Below are 23,844 nucleotides of genomic sequence, written 5' to 3' on the forward strand. Positions count from 1 at the left end.
CAAACGGGGAACCGGCTGCTGCAACAAACATGGGGGACCCCCAGCTATCAGCTCAATATCTCCGATCCTGGTAGGGAATAACAAGATAAGATGATGATACGCCTTTAAATTTGTATAGTATAGTTTTCTTTTCTTTTTGTTAATTTTTTGTGCTTTTTTAGAGATTTATGCAAGTAAGGTTTTTGCAATTTTGAAGCGTTTGTGCACTAAAGACACATTATACGGCCATGTTCACACACAGTGAGGGAAAAGCTAAACACAGGGTCATTCTGAGGGAAAATATGTGAACAGATTAAAAAGTCAGCTGGTAAATAATAATATCTGGACGGCCATAATTCCGTCCGTTAATCCATGCGGTGTGAGCACTGCCGGCCTACCGCCCATTGACTTCAATGCAGACCAGTAGTATACTGAAAATATCCCCACAGTATTATCCTGTGTGAACACGGCCATGAAATGAAGCTGCGTGTAAACTGTCCCACCTCTTCCCACTACATACAATGGTGAAAATGGTTTTTTTTTTTTAGTGTAAAAGAGCAGTTTTACAGAAAATCCATAAAACACACAAACCCAGCGACCTGTGAGCATAGAGACAGAGCCGCTCGGCCACTTCAGGCTGTGTTCACACTGGATATTGGGCCCTTTGCAAAAAAAACTGCTGAAAAAGCTGGATGGGAGACATGAAATAGGTCTGCCCAAAATACTGTGTGTGAACTGAGCCTAACAGCCTGGTGACAAGGCCTGAACACAGTAGGATGAGGCTTAGAATCAGCATTCCCTCAGATGTTGATAAGATTCCACTCCAAACGCCACATGAACGTCCATAATGTGAACAGGGGTCATAAAAACCGTCAATTGAATCATAATAGTGTGAACTATACCCTATACCTACTTTGGAGAGAACGGACTGTGCACTGGTGTCCTCATACTCGCTGAAGTAACCAGGACACTAGGTGGCGCTCTCCATAAAAGGCAGGGTCATGTGACCGCTCAGGGCGCTGAGCTCCTCGGGAGGCTGTGACGTCAGAGAGGAGCTGCGGGCCGGATCACGTGACCGGAGAGCGGAGAGCGCGGGTGTCCTCCACCATGGCGCACTGCGGGAACCCCAACCCTGTGGTGAGGGCCGCTCCTCTGCATACATGATGGCTGCTGTAGTTACTGACCTCTGGGGGTCACGTGCGGGGTGTGAGGCGGTGAATGGGGGGGGAGACGCTTGGTAAGTCCGATACGGCCGCCTCCTGTGTACGAAACGGCCGTCATTGTGACATCAGGCTTTTTTTTTCCTCACCCGCATTTATTATTCACCTATAAACTGAACTGAAAAATGCAGCTGATGTGGAGAGTGCCCAATGACGTTACTGGTGTCTGGGTAATAACGGCTGTGAGGGCAGGTGTCCGGGGTATAACGGCCGTGAGGGCAGGTATCCGGGATATAACGGCCGTGAGGGCAGGTATCCGGGACGTAACGGCCGGGAGGGCAGGTATCCGGGACGTAACGGCCGGGAGGGCAGGTATCCGGGACGTAACGGCCGGGAGGGCAGGTATCCGGGACGTAACGGCCGGGAGGGCAGGTATCCGGGACGTAACGGCCGTGAGGGCAGGTATCCGGGACGTAACGGCCGTGAGGGCAGGTATCCGGGACGTAACGGCCGGGAGGGCAGGTATCCGGGACGTAACGGCCGGGAGGGCAGGTATCCGGGACGTAACGGCCGTGAGGGCAGGTATCCGGGACGTAACGGCCGGGAGGGCAGGTATCCGGGACGTAACGGCCGTGAGGGCAGGTATCCGGGACGTAACGGCCGTGAGGGCAGGTATCCGGGACGTAACGGCCGGGAGGGCAGGTATCCGGGACGTAACGGCCGGGAGGGCAGGTATCCGGGACGTAACGGCCGGGAGGGCAGGTATCCGGGACGTAACGGCCGGGAGGGCAGGTATCCGGGACGTAACGGCCGGGAGGGCAGGTATCCGGGACGTAACGGCCGGGAGGGCAGGTATCCGAGACGTAACGGCCGGGAGGGCAGGTATCCGGGACGTAACGGCCGGGAGGGCAGGTATCCGGGACGTAACGGCCGGGAGGGCAGGTATCCGGGACGTAAGGGACGCGAGGGCAGGTATCCGGGACGTAAGGGACGCGAGGGCAGGTATCCGGGACGTAAGGGACGCGAGGGCAGGTATCCGGGACGTAAGGGACGTGAGGGCAGGTATCCCGATAATAACGGACGTGAGGGCTTTTTTCCAGTTTCCCAGGACTGGAACCATCTTTTTTCCAGCAGGGAGAAGCGGCATAGAGCAGTAGCACTTCTCTAAATTCCTACTGTAAATTCCCTCATCCCTAATCACACAACAATCATCTGTATACTCTAGTCCAGCACTTCTCAAACTTTTTCTACTGGAGCCTCACCCAATAGACCAAGAGGGGGCCTGGGCCTCACCAGACTGACCAAGAGGGTGCCTGGGCCTCACCAGACTGACCAAGAGGATGCTGGGCCTCACCAGACTGACCAAGAGGGTGCCTGGGCCTCACCAGACTGACCAAGAGGGCGCCTGGGCCTCACCAGACTGACCAAGAGGGGGCCTGGGCCTCACCAGACTGACCAAGAGGATGCCTGGGCCTCACCTAACAGACCAAGAGGGGGCCTGAGCCTCACCAGACTGACCAAGAGGGGGCCTGAGCCTCACCAGACTGACCAAGAGGGGGCCTGAGCCTCACCAGACTGACCAAGAGGGGGCCTGAGCCTCACCAGACTGACCAAGAGGGGGCCTGAGCCTCCCAGACTGACCAAGAGGATGCTGGGCCTCACCAGACTGACCAAGAGGATGCTGGGCCTCACCAGACTGACCAAGAGGATGCTGGGCCTCACCAGACTGACCAAGAGGATGCTGGGCCTCACCAGACTGACCAAGAGGGCGCCTGGGCCTCACCGTCCGTGGTGAAAGTCCATTTAAAAGCTGATGATAATGTTAGGGCTCCTACCACCCATCTCCCAAGCTCTAGATACTAATAAAGCAAGTACAAAATAAATTAATAACGTTGCTAAAATTTAGATTTTTGATAATAGTAACTTTGTGAAAGCCGGCTCCCCAGCTGGGCCTCACCAACCGCCAGGGGGCGCCTCACAGTTTGAGAAGCACTGCTCTAGTTTACGAACGTTCATAATTACGGCAGATGCGATCAACGACACAAGAATAATTTTCCGTTAGTCGTTTGATCTTTAAATATTTATCAGCTGATAATCGGCTGATTGTTGTCTTTATTACACAAAGCGATAATGTGACGATAATGACTCCTAATAATAGAGACAACGATCATCGACTGATCATGTCTTTTGGTCCTGACCTAAAATCATCTGCCGCCGAGCGTGCATCGCTATGTGTAATGGTGATACGTGGCTACGCATAATGGCGATTGATGACTAAAAAAATAACCTGTATACATCACCTCTCCACGCTCCCAGTGTTCTTCTGCACTCCTTTCGGAGCCACAGCTGCAGAGCAGGTCTTTGAACTGAAAGGCCACTTAGCCAGTCACTGGATGTGGCGGTCCTGGCCAGTGATTGGCTGAGCGGCCTGTCAGCTCAGGGACCTGCTCTGCAGTGAGAGTTGATGTATACGGTTTAAAGGGGTAGTTCACCCCCCAAATTTTTTCTTTCAAATCAACTGGTGCCAGAGATTTGTAATGTACGTCGCCAGTCTTCTAGTACTTTTTAGCTGCTGTATGTTCTGCAGGAATCTCTAGAACTTTCTGCCACCAATCGATTTGAAAGTATCTTATTTTATTTTTTTGTGAACAACCCATTTAAGGGCAAGGGCTGCACAGACATTGCTAACGATGACCGCGCAGCTCTTGCTAAACTATTATCGAGCTGTGCAGTAGGCCTGGCAGATCTACGCTCGCTTACAGGAGGCATTGGGCGGTGTAATAGGACCCATAGTTGTACTTCCATTATACTGATTGATTTTAGCCTGTATTCACACAGAGCAAAACTGGCAGAATTCCACGGCGGAGAATCCTGTCAGCCTCCCTGTCATAATAACAGTCTATTGGAAAGCTTGCGCGCCTCCCCTCTCCACACTGAAGAATGGTCATATCCAATCTTCAGCGCGGAGAGGAGGCACGCGAGCTTTCCAATAGACTGTCAATATGACAGGAACGCTGGCGGAATTCCGTCAGTTTTGCTCTGTGTGAACGGAGCCTAATAAAGGAAATGATCTGCCGTAGCCTTTCTCTCTCTCGTCGGTCGTTGTACTTTTGGTGGTTAGTACTTTGTGCATCTGCAATTGTTGGTGAATATATTGGTCGCTCTCCAGTATAGCCGGTGTATAGTTTTGGCTATCGCTCACCAGCTCGCAGCCAGTACTGTAAGGAGTCCATACATGTCATGCACATTAATAATGATTTTTCTGTTATTTAGCCCAAACTTTACAAATCCATTATAGAAGATGTCATTGAAGGAGTGGCAGAACTCTTTGCAGAAGAAGGTGTAGATGAGCAAGTCCTTAAAGACCTGAAACAGGTAAGTGCTGTTACTCATCTAGTTCAATAGGTAGTGTCTCCTATGGGAACAAAGTCCCTTGTTTTTCTAGAGAAATCTGAGCATCAGAGTAAGATGGGGAAACTGGGATTTGTAGTTTTTTTTTTTTTGCTTGAACTTGAAAGCAGTGCTGTACCAGGTCAATGTCTGGAGAGGACAGAGCAAGCTCTTTTTCCATCTCCCTATTCTAAGAATCCAACTACAATTTCTATCATGCCTGGATAGCTCTTGCTGCTTGTTCTATCTAATGATTGCTGAGGGGTCTGAACACTGAGACTCTGACTAATCATGGCATGTCAAGTGTTTTCAGATCGCAAGGACACTTTGTCAATTATTTGCTTAGAATTTTTAAAATTCTAACTTAACTTACATAACTTTTGATATGTTGCTGCCCATGGTGAGACTAATAATTCCTTCCATACTCATTATTATCTATTCAGTCTCCTTCCCCCAGTTCTCAGCTGCTGCTTTCTGCTGAGAAAACAAAAATTAGTGTGTGAGCTTTTCTCTCAGTCTCCCCCTCCTCTCCCTTTGTTTTGAGACAGCTGATGTAAACAAGTCCCTGGCAGGCTTTAACTGCAACATTGTAGCTTTTTTGTAATGCTGGGAGGGTTATTCTGAGGTCAAGTTGCTGATGAACTCACTGTGATTAATCCTTCCAGCATTACAGAGAAGTTTCAATGTTGCAGATACAGCTTGCCAGGAACTTGTTTACATCAGCTGCCTTGGAAGGGAGGGGGAAGGAGGGGGGAGACAGAGAGAAAAGATCACACGCAGATTTTTGTGTCTTCAGCAGAAAGCAGCAGCTGAGAACTGCGGGAAGGAGACTGAATAGATAATAAGTATATCTGAGTAGATTACTCCTTTAATACATGATCTCATAGTAGACCCCAGGTCTGTGAGTTTAATTCAGTATGACTGGATGACGTTGTCTGGTTACGGTATATTGGAGGATCGGCACTGGCGCAGCTCCCAATATGTCTTGATAAACAAACAAAAAACATTTTCCAGGTAAAATGAGGAGTGAAATGGTAATTGGTGGTGAAGCCGAAATCGCGGCTATAAATCACCTTCAGTGGTGACTAAATAAATAACTGCATGCAGACATATTTCTCTCCGTGCTGGGACCGGAGCAGACAGGAACAGTGGGGAGACATTTTCCTTTCGGCATTTTTTAGCCCTCTGTATGATTGTTATTCCTTACTGCATGTGGCTGCTACTGGAGTTATATTAAACACCCATCAGCCATAACATTAAAGGGGATCTCCGGTGAAATTCTTTTCTTTAACCCATAGCTGCACCAGGACGTTACTGAACGTCCTCTTGCCGCTATGGGAGTTCAGAGGGGGGTCGCGCGGCGACCACACACAGACCCATAGACCAAAGGATAAAAGCGCTATAAGTCGGGGAATGGAGCGATTTTAAGGAACATATATTTTCTTTAAAAGGTTTTAATTTTTTACAAGCCATCAAATCAAATAAAAGTTATACATGTTACATATCGTTGTAATCGTAACAACTTAAGGAACATATATAACGAGTCAGTTTTACACCAGGGCGAACGGAGTAAAAACAACCCCCCCCCCCCCCCCCCCCCAAATAAAAAAAAAACATTTTTTTTTTCAATTTCACCACACATATAATTTTTTTCTGGTTTCCCGGCACATTTTAGGCAAAAATTACATCTGCCATAGCAAAGTACAATTAGTTGCGCAAAAAAAAAGGGCTCATTTGGGTCTCTAGGTGGAAAAATGCAGGCGCTATGGCCTTATATACACGAGGAGGGAAAAACGAAAACGCAAAAATGAAAACTGGCTGTGTCCCCTAAGGGTTAAAATCTGCTGGTTTCAGAAAGGTATACAGATTTGTAACTTACTACTTAAGGACTGGAAGACTGGAGATTTTTTTTTTATCAGCTGCTATATGTCCTGCAGGAAGTGGGGTATTCTTTCCAGCGTGACACAGTACTCTCTGCTGCCACCTCTGTCCATGTCAGGAACTGTCCAGAGCAGGAGAGGTTTTCTATGGGGATTTGTTGCTGCTCTGCACAGTTCCTGACATGGACAGAGGTGGCAGCAGAGAGCACTGTGTCAGACTGGAGAGAATACACCACTTCCTGCAGGACATACAGCAGCTGATAAGTACTGGAAGACTGGAGATTTTTAAATAGAAGTAAATTACAAATCTGTATACCTTTCTGGCACCAGTCGATGTTGTTTTTTTTTTTTTTTTTTTTTTTTGCTGGGTTACCACTTTAAGACCATGTGAGTTTTGAATACATTGGCGCCTTGGATTACGAGCATAACTCGTTTCGGCACCGCCCTTGTAATCCAAATCCATTCTTCAGCTAAAGCAAACTTTCCCATAAGAAATCATAGAAATGCAGACAATTGGTTCCACACCCCAGATACAATGATTATTTATTCTGAATAACATGTAGAAGAGATGAAACAATGTTACTGTACAGTATAGCAGCATGTAGTGTGTAATGTATAGTAACTGTATAACCCTGATAACACTGCAGCAGCTGGATATGTGATATATAAGTTACTGTACAGTATAGCAATCAGCATGTGGTGTATAATGTATAGTAACTGTATAACCCTGATAACACTGCAGCAGCAGCAGCAGAATCTGTAATATATAAGTTACTGTACAGTATAGCAGCATGTGGAGTATAATGTATAGTAACTGTATAACCCTGATAACACTGCAGCTGGATATGTGATATATAAGTTACTGTACAGTATAGCAGCATGTGGTATATAATGTATAGTAACTGTATAACCCTGATAACACAGCAGCAGCTGGATATGTGATATATAAGTTACTGTACAGTATAGCAGCATGTGGTATATAATGTATAGTAACTGTATAACCCTGATAACACTGCAGCTGGATATGTGATATATAAGTTACTGTACAGTATAGCAGCATGTGGTATATAATGTATAGTAACTGTATAACCCTGATAACACTGCAGCTGGATATGTGATATATAAGTTACTGTACAGTATAGCAGCATGTGGTATATAATGTATAGTAACTGCATAACCCTGATAACACAGCAGCTGGATATGTGATATATAAGTTACTGTACAGTATAGCAGCATGTGGTGTATAATGTATAGTAACTGTATAACCCTGATAACACAGCAGCTGGATATGTGATATATAAGTTACTGTACAGTATAGCAGCATGTAGTATATAATGCATAGTAACTGTATAACCCTGATAACACTGCAGCAGCTGGATATGTGATATATAAGTTACTGTACAGTATAGCAGCATGTGGTATATAATGTATAGTAACTGTATAACCCTGATAACACTGCAGCAGCTGGATATGTGATATATAAGTTACTGTACAGTATAGCAGCATGTGGTATATAATGTATAGTAACTGTATAACCCTGATAACACAGCAGCAGCTGGATATGTGATATATGTTACTGTACAGTATAGCAGCATGTGGTATATAATGTATAGTAACTGTATAACCCTGATAACACAGCAGCTGGATATGTGATATATTACTGTACAGTATAGCAGCATGTGGGGTATAATGTATAGTAACTGCATAACCCTGATAAAACAGCAGCTGGATATATGTTACTGTACAGTATAGCAATCAGCATGTGGTATATAATGTATAGTAACTGTATAACCCTGATAACACTGCAGCAGGTTGTAGATACAGGATGGAACTGCAGATCCCCATAATGCAGTAGTGTAGTACAACAGGCTAGAATAGAGAAGCAGGGCTGCTGTAAGAGGTCTGTATGGTCACATGACAGCAATGGGGAAGGGGCGTGTGTTCAGCATGGACCAATCAGGAAGTGAGAATCACAGAGCTGTGCAGGAGGACAGTGACAGCCTCTATATACAGCAGTGTGAATGGCTAAGTGTGAGTGCAGGCACATTATAGCAGGAATGGAGAGGATGGAAAACACAAGGGCTGACAGAGACTGCAGGGAGTATGAAAGAATGAGCAGGACAGATGTGGGCACATACATGCAGCACTCTCTGGGGAGAGAGGGGTTACAGCTATGGAGAGATTACCTCCACAGTCCTGTCCCCTGATGTAAGCCCCAGCCTGAAGTGGATCTTATATGATTTGAAAGGTGAGGGAGACTCCCTGGGTCAGAGTACAGGGTTGTAGACCCCGCTAAGCAAATGAAGTGAAGTGTTTGTAAAGTGTTATTGGAAGCACCTGGTTGGCGGCGTTGTCAGGATGATATCTAAAGATCTGCCCTGATTTATGTCATTGCCTGTGCTATATAACGTTCTGCTGGGGCGTGTCGGGAACCTGCACATCCTGACTCCATAAGAATCGCTCTGTAATGTGATGGGGGATCTGCTGTACGGTCATCTGCCCCTTCATACTGTCTGATGGGAGAACCTGGCTGAAACAGCGCTGCACTCTCGCAGCTCGGACTCATTCACTCAAATATTATCATCATAATAGAACATCATATAGAATAGAAGCAAGGATCAATACCGGATCAGAGGATGAATCGTACCCCTTGAATAATTCTTTGAGTAATAGAATGAGCAGATATAAATACATACAATGTAACCAAATTATTTGGAACTTTTTTTTTTTTTTTTACAGTTATGGGAAACCAAACTGATGCAGTCTAAAGCTACGGAAGGTTTCTTCAGAGATCGCAGTAATGTTCCCCAGTTCGTTCTTCAGTTACCCCAGCACTTGCATCAGTCCCTCCATACATCAACAGGTTGGTAAATGTGTGTCGTATTGAAGGGTGAAAATATAAGAATATTTAGCTGCTTAATACAAAACCTGTGTGTTTCGGTTGTTGCTGTATCAGCAGGAGTTTAGCCTCTCGGTACAGGCTTTGAGATTATTCTATGGAGCATTATATGATTGCTCTCCGCTTAGGATAGAGAGCGAGTGACCATCTATGTGCTTTCCTGCCCTAGTAATATGGTCAAAAACATTTAAAAAATAATCGGTGTAACCAAAATGTTTAACAACCCAGAGAATGAATATAGGCGGGGAAATTGCCCCAGTTATCCTCAATGACAGCAGCTAACGAGGTTAATGCCATGCCCTACAGGTGCAGGAAGCAAAGGTTATAAGACCCCGCCCCAACATAACGAGCAGTGTTTTTTTCTGTCCCTTCAGTGCAGGACAGAGAGGGACTGCATGGAGGTGAGATTTTGCCTCTATATGGCCTCAAGTGTAAGGCTTTTTTTTTTTTTTTTTTGCTAAGGTTGATCGTGGTCCTGTCCTTCCTTGGCCCTATCTACTGCTGCGGTCGCCTCCTTTTGCACTATTTGCAAAACTAGAGGGGGTAGTACCTGACCCAGTCCTTCTGTCTGGCTCCCGGCCTCACACAGCAGCCGCATCCTGCGGACTGGGAGCTGCGGGACAGAGATATGAGGGCCTTAGACGCTCCTCCCTTCTTTGGGCTGCATCCTACTACCACTGGGCCTCCAGCGTTGGATGACATCCAGGACGCCTTTTGGGTTTCTGCATCTGTGATTGCCTAACTGCACCACCAATGTATGTTAAGGTTGTGAGTAGACCTGGTACTTCTTTTAAGTTACCTGGTCTAGGTATTCTCTGAGATGTGGTTAAGTTGTTCAAGCATATTTGCTGCTTCTACTATAAGAAAGAGACTCTACACCTTATTCTAAATCTGCAGAGCCCCCCGCTAACCTTGGCTCAGTAAGGGTCCTTTCAGACAAAATGATTTTTAATTATCGCAAACGTGAGTATGTTAACCTGATATCGTTCATCATATTACACAGAACGATAGTTGTTAGTTACTACGATTATTTACACCATCTGTTCCCAGAAAATGAAGGAACAATGTGGAACTACCCAGATTTGTTAGGGAATGAATGTGGAATTACAGCGAACGATTAACAAGGATTTTTGGTGTCTGCACCAAACGAACGATTTCTCATTGGCCGTTCTTCGCTTCCTGCATTTATAGTTTTAAAATTAAACAATATAAAGATAATTTGCACGATAATCATCCCATGTAATAGTGTGTCTGTTCCAGAGGGGTTATTTCCTTCTACTGGGGATATTATCTGTAATCTCTTTATCTTAAAGAGAGAAAGAGACCCAGAAGTCCCCAAGGATCAAGGAGAAGGATGTGGCCAAGAGATGTCCATTGTGTAATACTAAACTTCCGACCTCTCTGAAGAAATCAGTCTGACAGCCTTGTATTGACAAGCTTCTTAAAAAGGAACAACCATCCAGGATGGAAGAGATCAGAACTATTAGATCCAAGCGTTTAGCAGCGTCCAGATTAAGCCCCACCTCCGTAACTACAGGTGAAAACGGAAATGGGTGATTATGGAGGAAGACTCCAAATCTGAGACTTGCTCCCTTGAAGGGAGGGAGAGCGGTTTCCAGTTAGGAGAAAGATTGGAGATATTGTTATTTCTCCTCTGCATTCAAGCATGAGCTACAATGGACATTCAAGAGGTGGAAGAGACCAGAATGGTAAAGGATGAAATGTTTGCTGGCCTGGGTACACGTAAGAAGTAGGTCTTTCCTGTCCATGAGAATAATTAAAGAAGAGGGGGGAAATCCTAATAAGCCATCCCAGGTGAGATGCGTGCAAGACTTCTATTTAAAGAAGACCAGATTAAAATTTGAGAAGAAATTCCCAAGGTTGATGTGCAGGTTGCTTACTACTGTTTGAAGATCATTTGCAACTAAAGAATCCTGTGGATCGAAAAGTGGAAAGTCTCCTAAGAAAGTCTTGGGAAACCTTAGCAGCTCTCCTTAAGATGAATGTTTCTTCTACCAGCGTTGTGAGGTCCATGTACCTATGGCTGGAAAAGTTAGTGTGTCATATTAGGGAAGGCACCCCAAGTGAAGATTTACCTATACTACAGCATGCGCCTGGGATTCTGGCAGATGCATCTGCTGAGTCTGTTAAGGTGGCTGCCAGATCGGCTGTGTTGTCTAAGGGCCCTATTCCACAGGCCGAGCAACTGCTTCGGAGCGGGGCTGTCTGAACTGACAGCCCGCTCAGCCAATCACTGGAGCAGGGTTTCCGGCCAGTGATTGGCTGAGCAGTCTGTAAGTTCAGACAGCCCGCTCCGAAGCCAATGCTGCGGCACGGGACCGGGGGAGAAGAAAACCTGCACCCGGACAGGTAATGTATGGTTCTGCTGAAATTTAGGTCTGAACCTAAATGAACAATCCGAGCGAAAGTCGGCCGAATGGGGCCGATTCGGACGATTTATCACTCCTGTGAGTTCCTGGGACACATGTAGTTCTATGGGAGCAGCACAGGTAAATGGAGAGGATGCAGATAATGTCTCCGGGGGTGGGGTTACCAAGTCAATATACAGCTATCCCCGCCCCCATGTCATATGCCTACAAAGGGAGGAGGGGAGAGGGAGCCGATAGTGGTCTGAGTGGACCCAGAGTAGAAGATTTTACATGTCCAAAGCCGATAAGAATGAGGAAAAAAAAACAGGGAAAGGGTGCAAGATAGTTTATACATGTATATTAGACATAGGGTGGTATTGGGAAGGGGGATCACTTAGAATATTTTTTGTAACCCGGAAAACCCCTTTAATTCAAATATGATTGACTAATTGCACATATTTCGGATTACATTTATGCTGAGCTTGAACTCTGTTGTTGTCACTGAGAGAGGCTGCGTTTTGGCCGAAACATTGCACTGGGGTGAATAAAGCTCTATACTTTTTCTGAAGGTGCTGTTTATCCCCACCAAGGTCTGGTGAGGTGAGGCGTGCACCCATTGCATTGAGTGCATGATACTGTGACTACCAATTTATTGTGCTGCTTGACTTTTTTGATTTACTTTAACGTTTCAATATTTTTAAGTTTTTTACATAGATTTTACATAGTATAAAGGCAAAGTAGCAGATACAAAATAATAAAACTGTCGATATACAAGCATGGGATACATATATAACCGTAGAGTACAATGTAGTAGGAGAGATAACAAATGCACAGAATTACGTCGCCAAATTTGGTAGGTAGTTGCTGTAGCACAGTCGCTAGTAGGTATGAGGAAAAATGGGTTTAGTAACATGAAGCTATATGTAGCTGGTGGACATACTATTAACCCAGAAGCGTAAGTCAAAGGCGACTGGGCAAATGGCCGGAAGTCTGAAAAGTAGCATGAGTAAGCTGCAACAAAGACTAACAGTAAAAGAGACCAACAAACGACTTATAACACACGCACAGGGACAGACAAGGAGCAATCGACTTTACAGTAGAATGATACCACACACATAATATACTATATAGCTAAAAATGTACCAAAGAATGAGTAGTGAGAATAATAAGTAGCTATTAAGCCTATACACGCAATGAAGTATTTAACTTGAACACACACACAAAACACGGTGCCCGGACAGTGCATTTTTGATGACTGTCACAAAGCACCAACCATTGGAGGGTATTAAGTCCAGTTTAGGCTGAGGCTGAAACAAAGTCGCGAATATGAGAGCTTAAAGTCCACTTAGTAAAATGTCCTGCACGGACTGATGAAGAGAATTAAGCTTGGAGTGTGAGAGAGAGATTAATGGGAGGTTGCTGCATTTGAGGCAGAGAGGTGGAGTCTGCAGCTGTGAGTGAAGAAGGGGTTAAGTTCCATTGCTGAAGAAGTTCCAGACCAGCGCTTACGGTGGGAATCAAGATCGGTCGGGTTCCGTGCATAACAAGAAGGGTGGCTGATTGTCCCCATCTGTATCTTATTCCTTTATTCCTCGGATTAAGGTAACCGGAGAGAATGATCTGCGACCCTGCAGGGTTGCTGCTGATAGATCTGGGAATACTGAGAGTGCCGCATAGGCAGGAGATGCTGGGCAGCGTCGTCGGGTTGTTGCTAGGAATTGCCTCTTGATAAAGAGATAGCGAACCCGTATCAGTGTGTCCCTTGGGACGTCAGAAGGTAGCATAGTAGGTCGGGGCAGTCGACGCGCCCAGTCTATTGCAAGTTTGTTAGGTTGTGCTGCAGGTAACATATCTTTAACAAATCCCTGTATAAAGTTGTTCAGCTCTGTATCCTGGACCGCTTCAGGGATTCCGCGTATTTTAAGATTATAAGTCCTAGTCCGGTCCTCAGTAGCTGCTAAAGAGTTTTTGAGTTGCAGCATCTCTTTTTCGAGGTGTTGATGCGATTCTAGGAGCGTGTTATGCTCGTTGATAAGAACGCCCATGGTGTCCTCCAGCCACTAGACTCAATACATGCAATGACTCTTTGATAGCAGAGATAGAGCGCTCTAAGTCCAGCCGGATAGAGTCCCTTAAAGCTAGGAGCAGCATCTTGAAGGAGGTTAAGGGCCCTATTCCACCGAACGATTATCGTTCAGATTATCATTAAATCATTTGAATCTAAACGATAATCGTTCGGTTGAAATGCAGTTAACGATTAACAACCGAACGAGAAATCGTTGATCGCTTTATAAGACCTGGACCTATTTTTATCGTTCGCATTGAATAAGACGTCGTTCGGTCGTTCACAGTAGATACGAACGCAATAGCGAAGAATAAACAATCGCAAATACGATCATAAGTAACGATTATCGTTCCATGGAAATGAGTTAACGTCTTCAGGTCTTTCGCAATAGCGGTCGTTTGAGATTGTTAATCGTTAACCATTATGCGAACGATAATCACCTGGTGGAATAGGGCCCTAAGTTAAGAGGAGAATCCGCCTGGAACAGCTCATCCAGAGGGTCAGCCAGAGAGGCTGGAGGAAAGTTCACTTCTGATCGTGTAGATGAAGGGTGAAACACCCTGCTTGTTCCAGGAGAGGCTTCAGCTGTAAAGGCTGGGGTAACAGAGGTACAGTCTATGTATTCTTTATCCCCAAACAATTCAGGGAGGCATAGTGGGGAAAACGGGCGGTCTTGGTCTGCAGCGGAGTGAGAGGAGGATGCGGTGGCCAGAGTGGAGGTGTAAGATGGAGGGTAGATCTGCTGTGGCCCTTTAACGGCCGAACGCAGTACTCTGGTACTTGCCTCAATATTACTTCCTCTCTTTTTCTGTGATTTCTTATGTTGCTGTCTGCATGCAGAGCTCTCCAGGCGGGGTGGAGAAGAGCTGGGTGCTGGAGAGGCCAGCTATGACATAGCCACATCCAGGAAGAGCCGATCAAGATACCTGTCGGGAAGAGAGACGGCGCCATCTTGTGTCGCATCAGGCCGGGGAAGAGAGGATTGAATCTTCCTCCTGGCGGCGGCAGAAGCTCTCTTGGATGTTGTCCGCATACCAGTATGTTGAGAAAAGCTTCAGCAATCCCCCGATAATAAAATAAAGGGAGTCCGTGCAGATCGTAAGCCAGTTAGTCGCTTGTAGTTTTGGAGCTCAGGAAAACACGTCTGGGCGCCTCAGCAGCAAACCACGCCCCTGTTGATTACTTTAAGGGTGCGTTCACACGTACAGGATCCGCAGCAGATTTGAGGCCGTCTTCAGTTATTTAGATCAAAACTGCTGCGGATCCTGTACGTGTGAACGCACCCTAAAGGGTTTATCCAGCGCTACAGAAACATGGCCAATTTTGCACCTCTCTTGTCTCCAGTTTATCTGGGGTTTTGAAACTCCAGTTCCATTGAAGTAAATTAAGCTTAATTGCAAACCACACCTGAACTAGAGACAAGAGTGGTGCAAAATTGGCCATGTTTTTGTAGCGCCGGATAACCCCTTAAATCAGGATCAGACACCCCCTCCCCCAGATACATGTCTGCTTCATATTTTCGAACCTGTTAGTTTCCCCTTTAAGGCCTGAACACGGCTACAAATCTTGTACTTGAATAGACCCTAAGGGGGTGAAAAGTTGAACTGAGGTTTCTCAAGCCCTTCCCCCCCCCCCCCCCCCCCCCCACACACACATTTCATGTAACAATTTGTTTTCATTTACTTCATAAATAGTGAAACTTACTTTGATTAATTATTGAAGTAAAAAATGCAGAAAGTAAAAGAAAAAATTTATTGGATTATTTATGGGGTTCACACCGAGTGCAAACAGCAGCTACTATGAGCAGCTGCGTAAGATCAGAGCGATCCGAGGAGCCAGAGTAAAGTTAGAGAAATCCTCGTCCCTCCCTTACATTCTCGTAACTTTGCTCCACAATAAACTTGGTGATTTGCTCATACCCTATAATCCTTATATTTTTTGTATAAAAGGAGAAGTCCGGCAAAAACAAAACGGCTGGGTGCAGGAATCAATGCTTACCCGTCCCTCTGCAGCTCCGCATCACCACCTCGCTCTCACCCTCCAGGCTCCATTATTTTCTACTGTGTTCTTGTGTCATTGTGACCCGGCAGGAAGTGCCTGCTCAGCCTGTCAGTGACTGCAGCTGTGTCCCGCCTTAGTCACTGACTGGCTGAGTGGTATTGCAGCGCTGTCAGGGCACAGGGACTGGTGAGTATAGACTATTTATTTTTTATATATATTATATTTCCCTTTTTATACCTGTTTTGACATCATGGCCTGATCTGTAATGCCAAATGCAAGCTGTGGGACAGGGGCCTGGTTTCCGGGCAGAAAATAGAGTGCCTGTGTTTTTAATACAGCCCCTTTAAGGGCCTGTTCACACTCAGGAAAACAGGCAGAAATTCAAAGTGGAACCCCCGCCGCGGACACGCTCTGAGTCCCGCTTGCCTCAGTGTCTTAATGTAACCTGTTGCGCACCTCCGCTCAAGATCGACGTGTCAATTCTTTGAGCAGAGAGCAGAGCCATGCAACAGATTATATTGAGACATTGAGGCAGATTGGATAGAGAGCGGGTCTGCGGCGGGGGTTCTGCTCGGAATTTCCGTTTGTTTTTCTCAATGTAAACGTAGTCTCAGGCCTGTTAAAAGCCTCTTTGCCTGTCAATCATTTTGGTACTGTACACCGACAGGCAGAAGCTGTGTCTAGTGGCCCGTACTGCGCCCAGATGACTAGTTCATAACTTGTTCAGCCTATCCCGCATGCCGGATTAAAGGATAAATTTCCTGCAGATAGTGTGCTAGAACAGGGTTGTCAAACTCAGGCCCTCCAGCTGTTGTAAAACTACAATTACCATCATGCCCAGACAGCCAAAGCTTTAGCTCTCCAGGCATGATGGGAATTGTAACAGCTAGAGGGCCTGAGTTTTACCCCCCCCCCCCCCGTTCTAGACTGTAGTCATACATTTACAGTAAGAATAAGAGCTACAAGAATGTTCCTGAATAGTTTCATGGGGAATACTAGGATTTGCATTTAGAGACAGCTGGGTGGGACAAGCTGGTGGGCACCGCCCTGCTGACTCCTATCAGACACTGCACATCTCTGTTAGATTAGTGTTTGTACCGGTGGGAGGTCCAGGGGTTGTGGCTTTAAAATGCAGATCATTATAAACGCATTACAAAAGTTATCTAATTTCTTTTTTTCTCTCTAGTTCTTCAGAGTGGTAGAAATATGTCAAACTTCACAGGAACGGATATGGTAAGCAAGTCTGTCCTCCTTTCTCCATTCACTGAGAACACGTCCATAATTTCCTTATAGTGCGGGTCCCTGAGCTAGCGTTACATTGTACACTGACACATTGAATCTGTTCATTGGCCTATACTACCCGCTGACGCTGTACTGGCACATTGGAAACAGATTTCATTCCGACAAATGTGCTCAATAGGGTTACAGTCTGTTAGGTTTTGGGGGGGTCAAGGCAGTATGGGGGATTTTTTCTGTCCCTCCAACCACTCCTTAGTGATCCAAAGTCAGTGACATCAATGTCCTGTTGGAAGATGACACTGTGTGGTCTTGGAAGAGCTAGAGATAACTGAACACCTGCACCCCTATCAGGTCCCTATGAAGTTTACCATTAAAGGATTGGGGTATGACGACGTCTGGTACCAAGGCCTACCAGAAAAATGATTGACAACACCACCTCCAGCATCTTGAATGGGATACAACTTCTTCCACGTGTCCTTCTCTTTCCTCAACCTATGGGAGGTATTTGTGATGATGCAGGGTCGCCCATGTGGCCACTGTCATGTGTGTCCATACTTCATCCAGTCTTGGCACACTATTGATACCGTTAACAGCCAACAAATGCTGAGGTTTCAGAAATGCTGACACCGAACCACCAGGCCCCAAAAATCAAAGACATTCAAGGTCACCCTGATCATCCATGACTGGCGTAGGTTACTGTGGGTAAGAGAAGCTAACAGATGAGAGCTAATGGCGACCTGGTCACTATGTGGTTTGGTGCCATTGGTTACATGATGTCGGATGCCAGCAGTTCCCAATGCCATGATGGTGTATAATGCAGATAGTAAAGAGAGTATGCAAATGCAACCAAACCTGCCCGTGTAACAGGGTTGCCTTATGGACACAAGCCCTGGAACTGGAAACTAAAGGAGCATCCCTGCAGGAATGTACCACTACATGGCGGCCAGTCAAATGACAGGTCAAATCCACCAAAGCACTTCTTAAAGGTTCTTAAAGGGGTTATCCATTGTTGGAAAAACATGGCCGCTTTCTTCCAGACACAGCACGACTCTTTTTCTCCAGGTGAGGTGGGGTTTCCAATTAAGTTCCATTAACTACTATCGAACAGAGTTGCAAAACCTGCACCCAAACCGGAGACTGGTGCTGTCTCTGGAAGAAAGTGGCCATGATAACCCCTTTAACAAACCTTTTTTTTTTATCTATCAAGTTAATGATCCAGTATATAATAAATGATATGGACAGGAGCTGATCTAGTAGCAGTAAGATACTGTACGGCTCAGTAGCCTAGTCCTTTGGATCAGAGCTGTATATGTATAAATCAGGTCTGTTCCATTGAAGACGAAGTCCCCTCCCTGATGAATATTTACAACTTCTTACCCCAATAGACCTATAAGTCACAGTGAAACTTATGGTCCGGCCACAAAAAAGTGAAAACCATTGGCGCCATGTTCTTTCTGCCACTCTCCATCAGTCATTAGCCCAGGACAGCATCAGGCAACACTGACACAAAACATCCCCTGGTGTCCTGACTTATTGTTACCCCGCTATAGAGATATTAAGCTTTTACTTTCAATACGCTCAATAAGCATCTGCCTCGGGGCCGGGGGGGGTTAACAGGTTCATTCTTTGAACAGACGACGAAATCCGCCTGTGCACAGAATGGAGACTGACATGGGCGGAGACCCGCGCGCGCTCCACACTTTCCAAGCGGGTGCGTGCATAGACATAGGACATATAGGGTATGGTCACACGGTGCAGATCTGTTGCAGTAAATATGCAGTTTTTTTGCACTAAAACAGTGTAATTAAAATCGGTTGCGGAATATCCACGTGTGAACATTTCCTAAAAGTCCAAAAGATGCAGGTCCCACCGCAAGACTAAGGGGGCGGCGGCGGTGGCTCTCCTGCCTGTGAGGGCGGTGGTGGCTCTCCTGCCTGTGAGGGCGGTGGAGGCTCTACTTTCTGTAAGGGCGGTGGAGGCTCTCCTGTCTGTGCGGGTGGTGGAGGCTCTCCTGCCTGTGTGGGTGGTGGCGGCTCTCTTGTCTGTGCGGGTGGTGGAGGCTCTCCTGTCTGTGCAGGCTGCTCTCCTGTCTGTGTGGGTGGTGGAGGCTCTCCTGCCTGTGTGGGTGCCTGTGTGGGTGGTGGCGGCTCTCTTGTCTGTGTGGGTGGTGGCGGCTCTCCTGTCTGTGTGGGGTGGCTGGGGAGGCTCTCCTGTCTGTGCGGGCAGCTCTCCTGTCTGTGAGGGCGGCGGCGGCTCTCCTGTCTGTGAGGGCGGCGGCGGCTCTCCTGTCTGTGTGGGTGGTGGTGGCTCTCCTGTCTGTGTGGGGTGGCTGGGGAGGCTCTCCTGTCTGTGCGGGCGGCTCTCCTGTCTGTGAGGGCGGCGGCGGCTCTCCTGTCTGTGAGGGCGGCGGCGGCTCTCCTGTCTGTGTGGGTGGTGGTGGCTCTCCTGTCTGTGAGGGCGGCGGCGGCTCTCCTGTCTGTGTGGGTGGTGGTGGCTCTCCTGTCTGTGTGGGGTGGCTGGGGAGGCTCTCCTGTCTGTGCGGGCGGCTCTCCTGTCTGTGAGGGCGGCGGCGGCTCTCCTGTCTGTGTGGGTGGTGGTGGCTCTCCTGTCTGTGCGGTCAATGGAGGCTCTCCTGTCTGTGTGGGTGGCGGTGGAGGCTCTCCTTACTGTGAGGGTGGTGGAGGCTCTTCTGTGTGTGTGCGGTGGAGGCTCTCCTGTCTGTGTGGGCGGCTTTCTTTACTGTGAGGGTGGTGGAGGCTCTTCTGTGTGTGTGGGTGGCGGGGGAGGCTCTCCTGTCTGTGAGGGCGGCGGCGGCTCTCCTGTCTGTGTGGGTGGTGGCGGCTCTCCTGTCTGTGCGGTCAATGGAGGCTCTCCTGTCTGTGTAGGCGGTGGAGGCTCTCCTGTCTGTGTGGGTGGCGGCAGCTCTCCTGTCTGTGCGGGCGGCTCTCCTGTCTGTGTGGGTGGTGGCGGCTCTCCTTACTGTGAGGGCGGTGGAGGCTCTGTCTGCGGGCGGCTCTCTTTACTGTGAGGGTGGTGGAGGTTTTTCTGTGTGTGTGTGGGCGGCGGGGGCGTCTCTCCTGTCTGCTGTCTGTGTGGGTGGCGGCAGCTCTCCTGTCTGTGTGGGCGGCTCTCCTGTCTGTGTGGGTGGTGGCGGCTCTCCTTACTGTGAGGGCGGTGGAGGCTCTGTCTGCGGGCGGCTCTCTTTACTGTGAGGGTGGTGGAGGTTTTTCTGTGTGTGTGTGGGCGGCGGGGGCGGGTCTCCTGTCTCCTGTCTGTCTCCTCTCCTGTCTCTGTATAGATATCATAGATCTGTGGATTTTTAGGCCTTGTGCACTCTGCGTGTGTTGCTGGTATTTGTAGTTCCATTGATTTGCAGTGATTTGTATTCTGGGTCATTTTGATCCTGATTCCCAACCCATGGTTCTAGCTTTATTTTTTATTTTGTAGCTTTATCACAGCTGTCACTTACCTGCAATCCTGTATTCTATATATATCTTTTTCTTTTTTTTTTCAGAACTCAACCGGATCAAGTGGTGCGTTCACTTTGCCTCCTGGCATCACGTATCCCATTCACTTACCAGCTGGAATGACGGTACAGACTGCATCAGGTTAGTTGGATATGGCGGTAGTTATTTCTTTTGGGTTGGGGGCTCACATGTCCGATCAGGAGAACGAGCCAGGGGAAGCGTGTGGTAGCAGATATTGCCTGCAGCGATCTCCATCCAATCTATTCTAAGTCTGTGGGGGCGCTGGACGGCATGAAACGCGTTAAAGCACACGTATCCCTGCTGGTTCTCTTGTGTATATTTTATGTTCTCATTTATATATGATTTCTGCATTGTACATTATCTGTGCCCTGTACAGGACCCCGATACAGACCTCCTTTCTTACCTTCCCCGATCCCGGCTTACGTCCCCCATCTGTTAGTCTGTAATAGAAGCCAAGCCCTGGGCTGGACAGAGGGGATGTTTGCATTGTGCATAGTTCAGTATGTAGTCTGTGTCATGAATAATCCTCCTGTATGTGAGTGTTTGCAGAGCCGCTGTATTATACATTCACATCACAGCTCACCAGATCGCTGTTTGGGGTAGGAAGTGACTATTTTTGGAAGCTTTGGTAATATTTTCCATGTTTTTAGTGGAAGGAGATTTCCTCCTTGTGCACGGTCTCCGGTGTATCAGGAGATCAGAGCCGTTTTTTTATATAAGATGTAGATTAAATTGGAGGCCGTGTTTCAGTATTGAATGTAATATATTTCCTTTACTGGAGTTGGGGGCAGCACCTGTCTAATCCCTTTAGGAGATGTGTGTAACTTGTGAGATTAGTCAGCATATACTTCTCGTATTGTGTATCAATAATGTCTCACATTCATCTCTAGGGGACAGAGTCTGTCTAATGTCTATGTCCATGAGTCTTGCTGTAAAGCATGTCACTAAATGCTGTTAAGAACAGCCCAGCTAATATGTACAAAATGTGAAAATTCAGTCAGAAAACAGAAACAGATTAGAATAAAGGAACAAGTTTTAGTATCTGAATCCAATCAGCAACAGAAAATTCAGGTGACATGTTCCCTTAAAGGCCAAAATGAGCCTGATCCTAAGGGTCCTATTCAACGGGCCGAGCAGGTCCCGATCAACGATTTAAACGATCGCCGATTCAACAGCCTGACAATCATTAGCGAGGGCTGCAGGGACATCGTTACCGATGTCCTTGCAGCATACATTACCTAGCAGGGCTTCTCCTCCGCGGCGGACCCGGGGAGGAAGACTGAGCGGAAGAGAAGCCCTGCTAGGTAATGTATGCTGCTTCTCAAATCGTCGGTCGGCCGACGCGCACCGCTATTCCATGAAGCGATGCACGGTGGGTGACCGATGATTTTAGGTTTGGGCCTAAACGATCAGCTGATGACACGATCTTCACCGAGCGATAATCACTCCGTGGAATAGGCCCCCTAGTCCTGGTCATCACCTGCAGGTGTAATTGTGCAGCTACTGGTCATTGTGGTGATCTCCATGTCTCTGACGCGGGGGGGAGGAGTAAAAAGTTTCAGTGCCGGGGGAGAATGTTTTAGTCGTCTTTCTGCTCCCTAGACAGCCCCTTTTAATCTGCTGTGGGGTTGGTGGAGCAGATTTAACCAATATAAATAACTGAAAACTGCACCGTCAAATACAGTGTCTCTCAGGATGTATAACTCAGGAGAATTATCTGCTGATAGACATTGCCCTGGGAGCCCACCATAGTGCACTGGTACTGCATATAGGACATCCAGTGCTAAGTGCTGTATACCTGGGGGGCCTAGTCCCCGATCCTCTATCCTCTCACAAAGAAACCAGTAATCTTGAATGGAGCGGCAGTCCCCAGTGAGTGTCCCAGCATTTACCAGGGACCCCGGTTCCTCTGATCGGTGGGGGATCTCTGCACTTGGGTGCCCACAGATCAGACGCCTTTTGTGACTAGGTGATAAATTTATAATATTGGGTTAACCCCTTTATGTGTGGGTGGTCTGTGTAACACCTGTAGCACCTAGACATAAGGTAGAAATAAGGAAACCTTCGGCCATTAGTTAGTGCTGCCTGGAAAACTCTGCTGGGTTCACCCCGGACATTTCCAGACTAAATCGGTCAGCCGCCGAGCAGTTGCGTTTCGCTTCAGCCAATTTTAAAAAAAGCAAGATATGGCACAGGAATGGGAAATCTTTGGCCCTCAGCCTTCGGCTCTTCAGGCATGATGGGAATTGCAGTTTTGCCACAGCTGAAGGGCCAAAGGTTCCCCATCCTTGATGTAGTTTAACCCCCAAATAACAGCTGGGTGACTATAACCTTGTGATGTGTTTCAGGGCAACTTTACAAAGTGACGGTGCCAGTAATGGTGACTCAGGCCCCCGGGGCGTCCAGGATTCTCCAGCAGCCGGTCCAGCAATACTTTCAGCATATAACTCAACCCCATCGCCCGACCCCAAGCGGCCAGTTCAGCGCAGGTGTCCAAGTGGGGCAAAAATGGCGTCAGCAGGTGCCCCAGGTCAACAGGTCTTATGAAGCTGTCAATGGATGCGAGACAGACAGGCCGCTGGATAGTCATTTTGGGAATGCTAATGGAGAGTCATTCGTCCAGCCCTCTGTTGATGTGCAGAAGCAGCCGCTCCCGAGTAATGTGCTTAATCAGCCATTCAATGGCTTCAAACAAAATAATTTTAATGATCTGCCACCAGCGCTGTTTAGTCCACAGCGGTCTGAATTAACCTTGGCTGATAGCTCGGAGTCTCTGAATAACGTAAACACTGCTCAGACGGTTCAAGGGCAGCCTGACTGCTCCGGCCTATTGAAGTCGCTGGATGCTGATAGCATGGTCGACCTGATATTGCTGGGCAGTGACGAAGATGAGAATAAGAATATACCGTTACCCAACAACAATCTTAATGTTCTAGATCAGGTAAGTGGGGAAACTAACTTATCTTTATATGAATAAAGTGTTAAAGATGTTCTCTCCAGGAGGAACGGATGGCAATGTGCGTGACGTCACTGATCAGGTGATACGGAAATCTTAATGGAGTCATTATAGTGGTCATTTTCTTTAAAAAGGGGTTGTTCACCAAATTATTTTTTCTTTCAAATCAACTGGTGCCAGAAACTGCCAGAGATTTGTAACTTCTATTAAAAAATCCCCAGTCTTCCAGTACTGATCAGCTGCTGTATGTCCTGCAGGAAGTGGTGTTTTCTCTCTAGTCTGACACAGTGCTCTTTGCTGCCACCTCTGTCCATGTCAGGAACTGTCCAGAGCAGGAGAGGTTTTCTATGGGGATTATCTGCTGCTCTGGACAGTTCCTGACATGGACACGTTTTGGGTCCAATGACCCATGGCTCTG

The 23,844-nt window shown here is 47.1% G+C and overlaps 1 protein-coding gene across 4 annotated transcripts in view; it reads left to right on the forward strand.

Annotated features, from left to right (window-relative positions):
- Positions 1–1,008: 1,008 nt before the first annotated feature.
- GTF2A1L (general transcription factor IIA subunit 1 like) overlaps positions 1,009–23,844 on the forward strand; it is a 31,658-nt gene continuing 8,822 nt past the window's right edge. For 3 of the 4 annotated variants that reach the window (XM_069955548.1, XM_069955550.1, XM_069955551.1), the window contains exons 1-6: positions 1,315–1,369; positions 4,413–4,514; positions 9,149–9,272; positions 16,930–16,976; positions 20,497–20,590; positions 22,819–23,411. In XM_069955548.1, the coding sequence (XP_069811649.1) occupies positions 1,325–1,369; positions 4,413–4,514; positions 9,149–9,272; positions 16,930–16,976; positions 20,497–20,590; positions 22,819–23,411 (1,005 nt within the window). In that variant the 5' untranslated portion in view covers positions 1,315–1,324. Of the gene's footprint in view, positions 1,117–1,314; positions 1,370–4,412; positions 4,515–9,148; positions 9,273–16,929; positions 16,977–20,496; positions 20,591–22,818; positions 23,412–23,844 lie in introns of those variants that run through there. The other variant, XM_069955549.1, reaches the window with a different exon arrangement.

Source organism: Dendropsophus ebraccatus, chromosome 15 (assembly GCF_027789765.1).
Source record: "Dendropsophus ebraccatus isolate aDenEbr1 chromosome 15, aDenEbr1.pat, whole genome shotgun sequence".
Taxonomy (NCBI): Eukaryota; Metazoa; Chordata; class Amphibia; order Anura; family Hylidae; genus Dendropsophus; species Dendropsophus ebraccatus.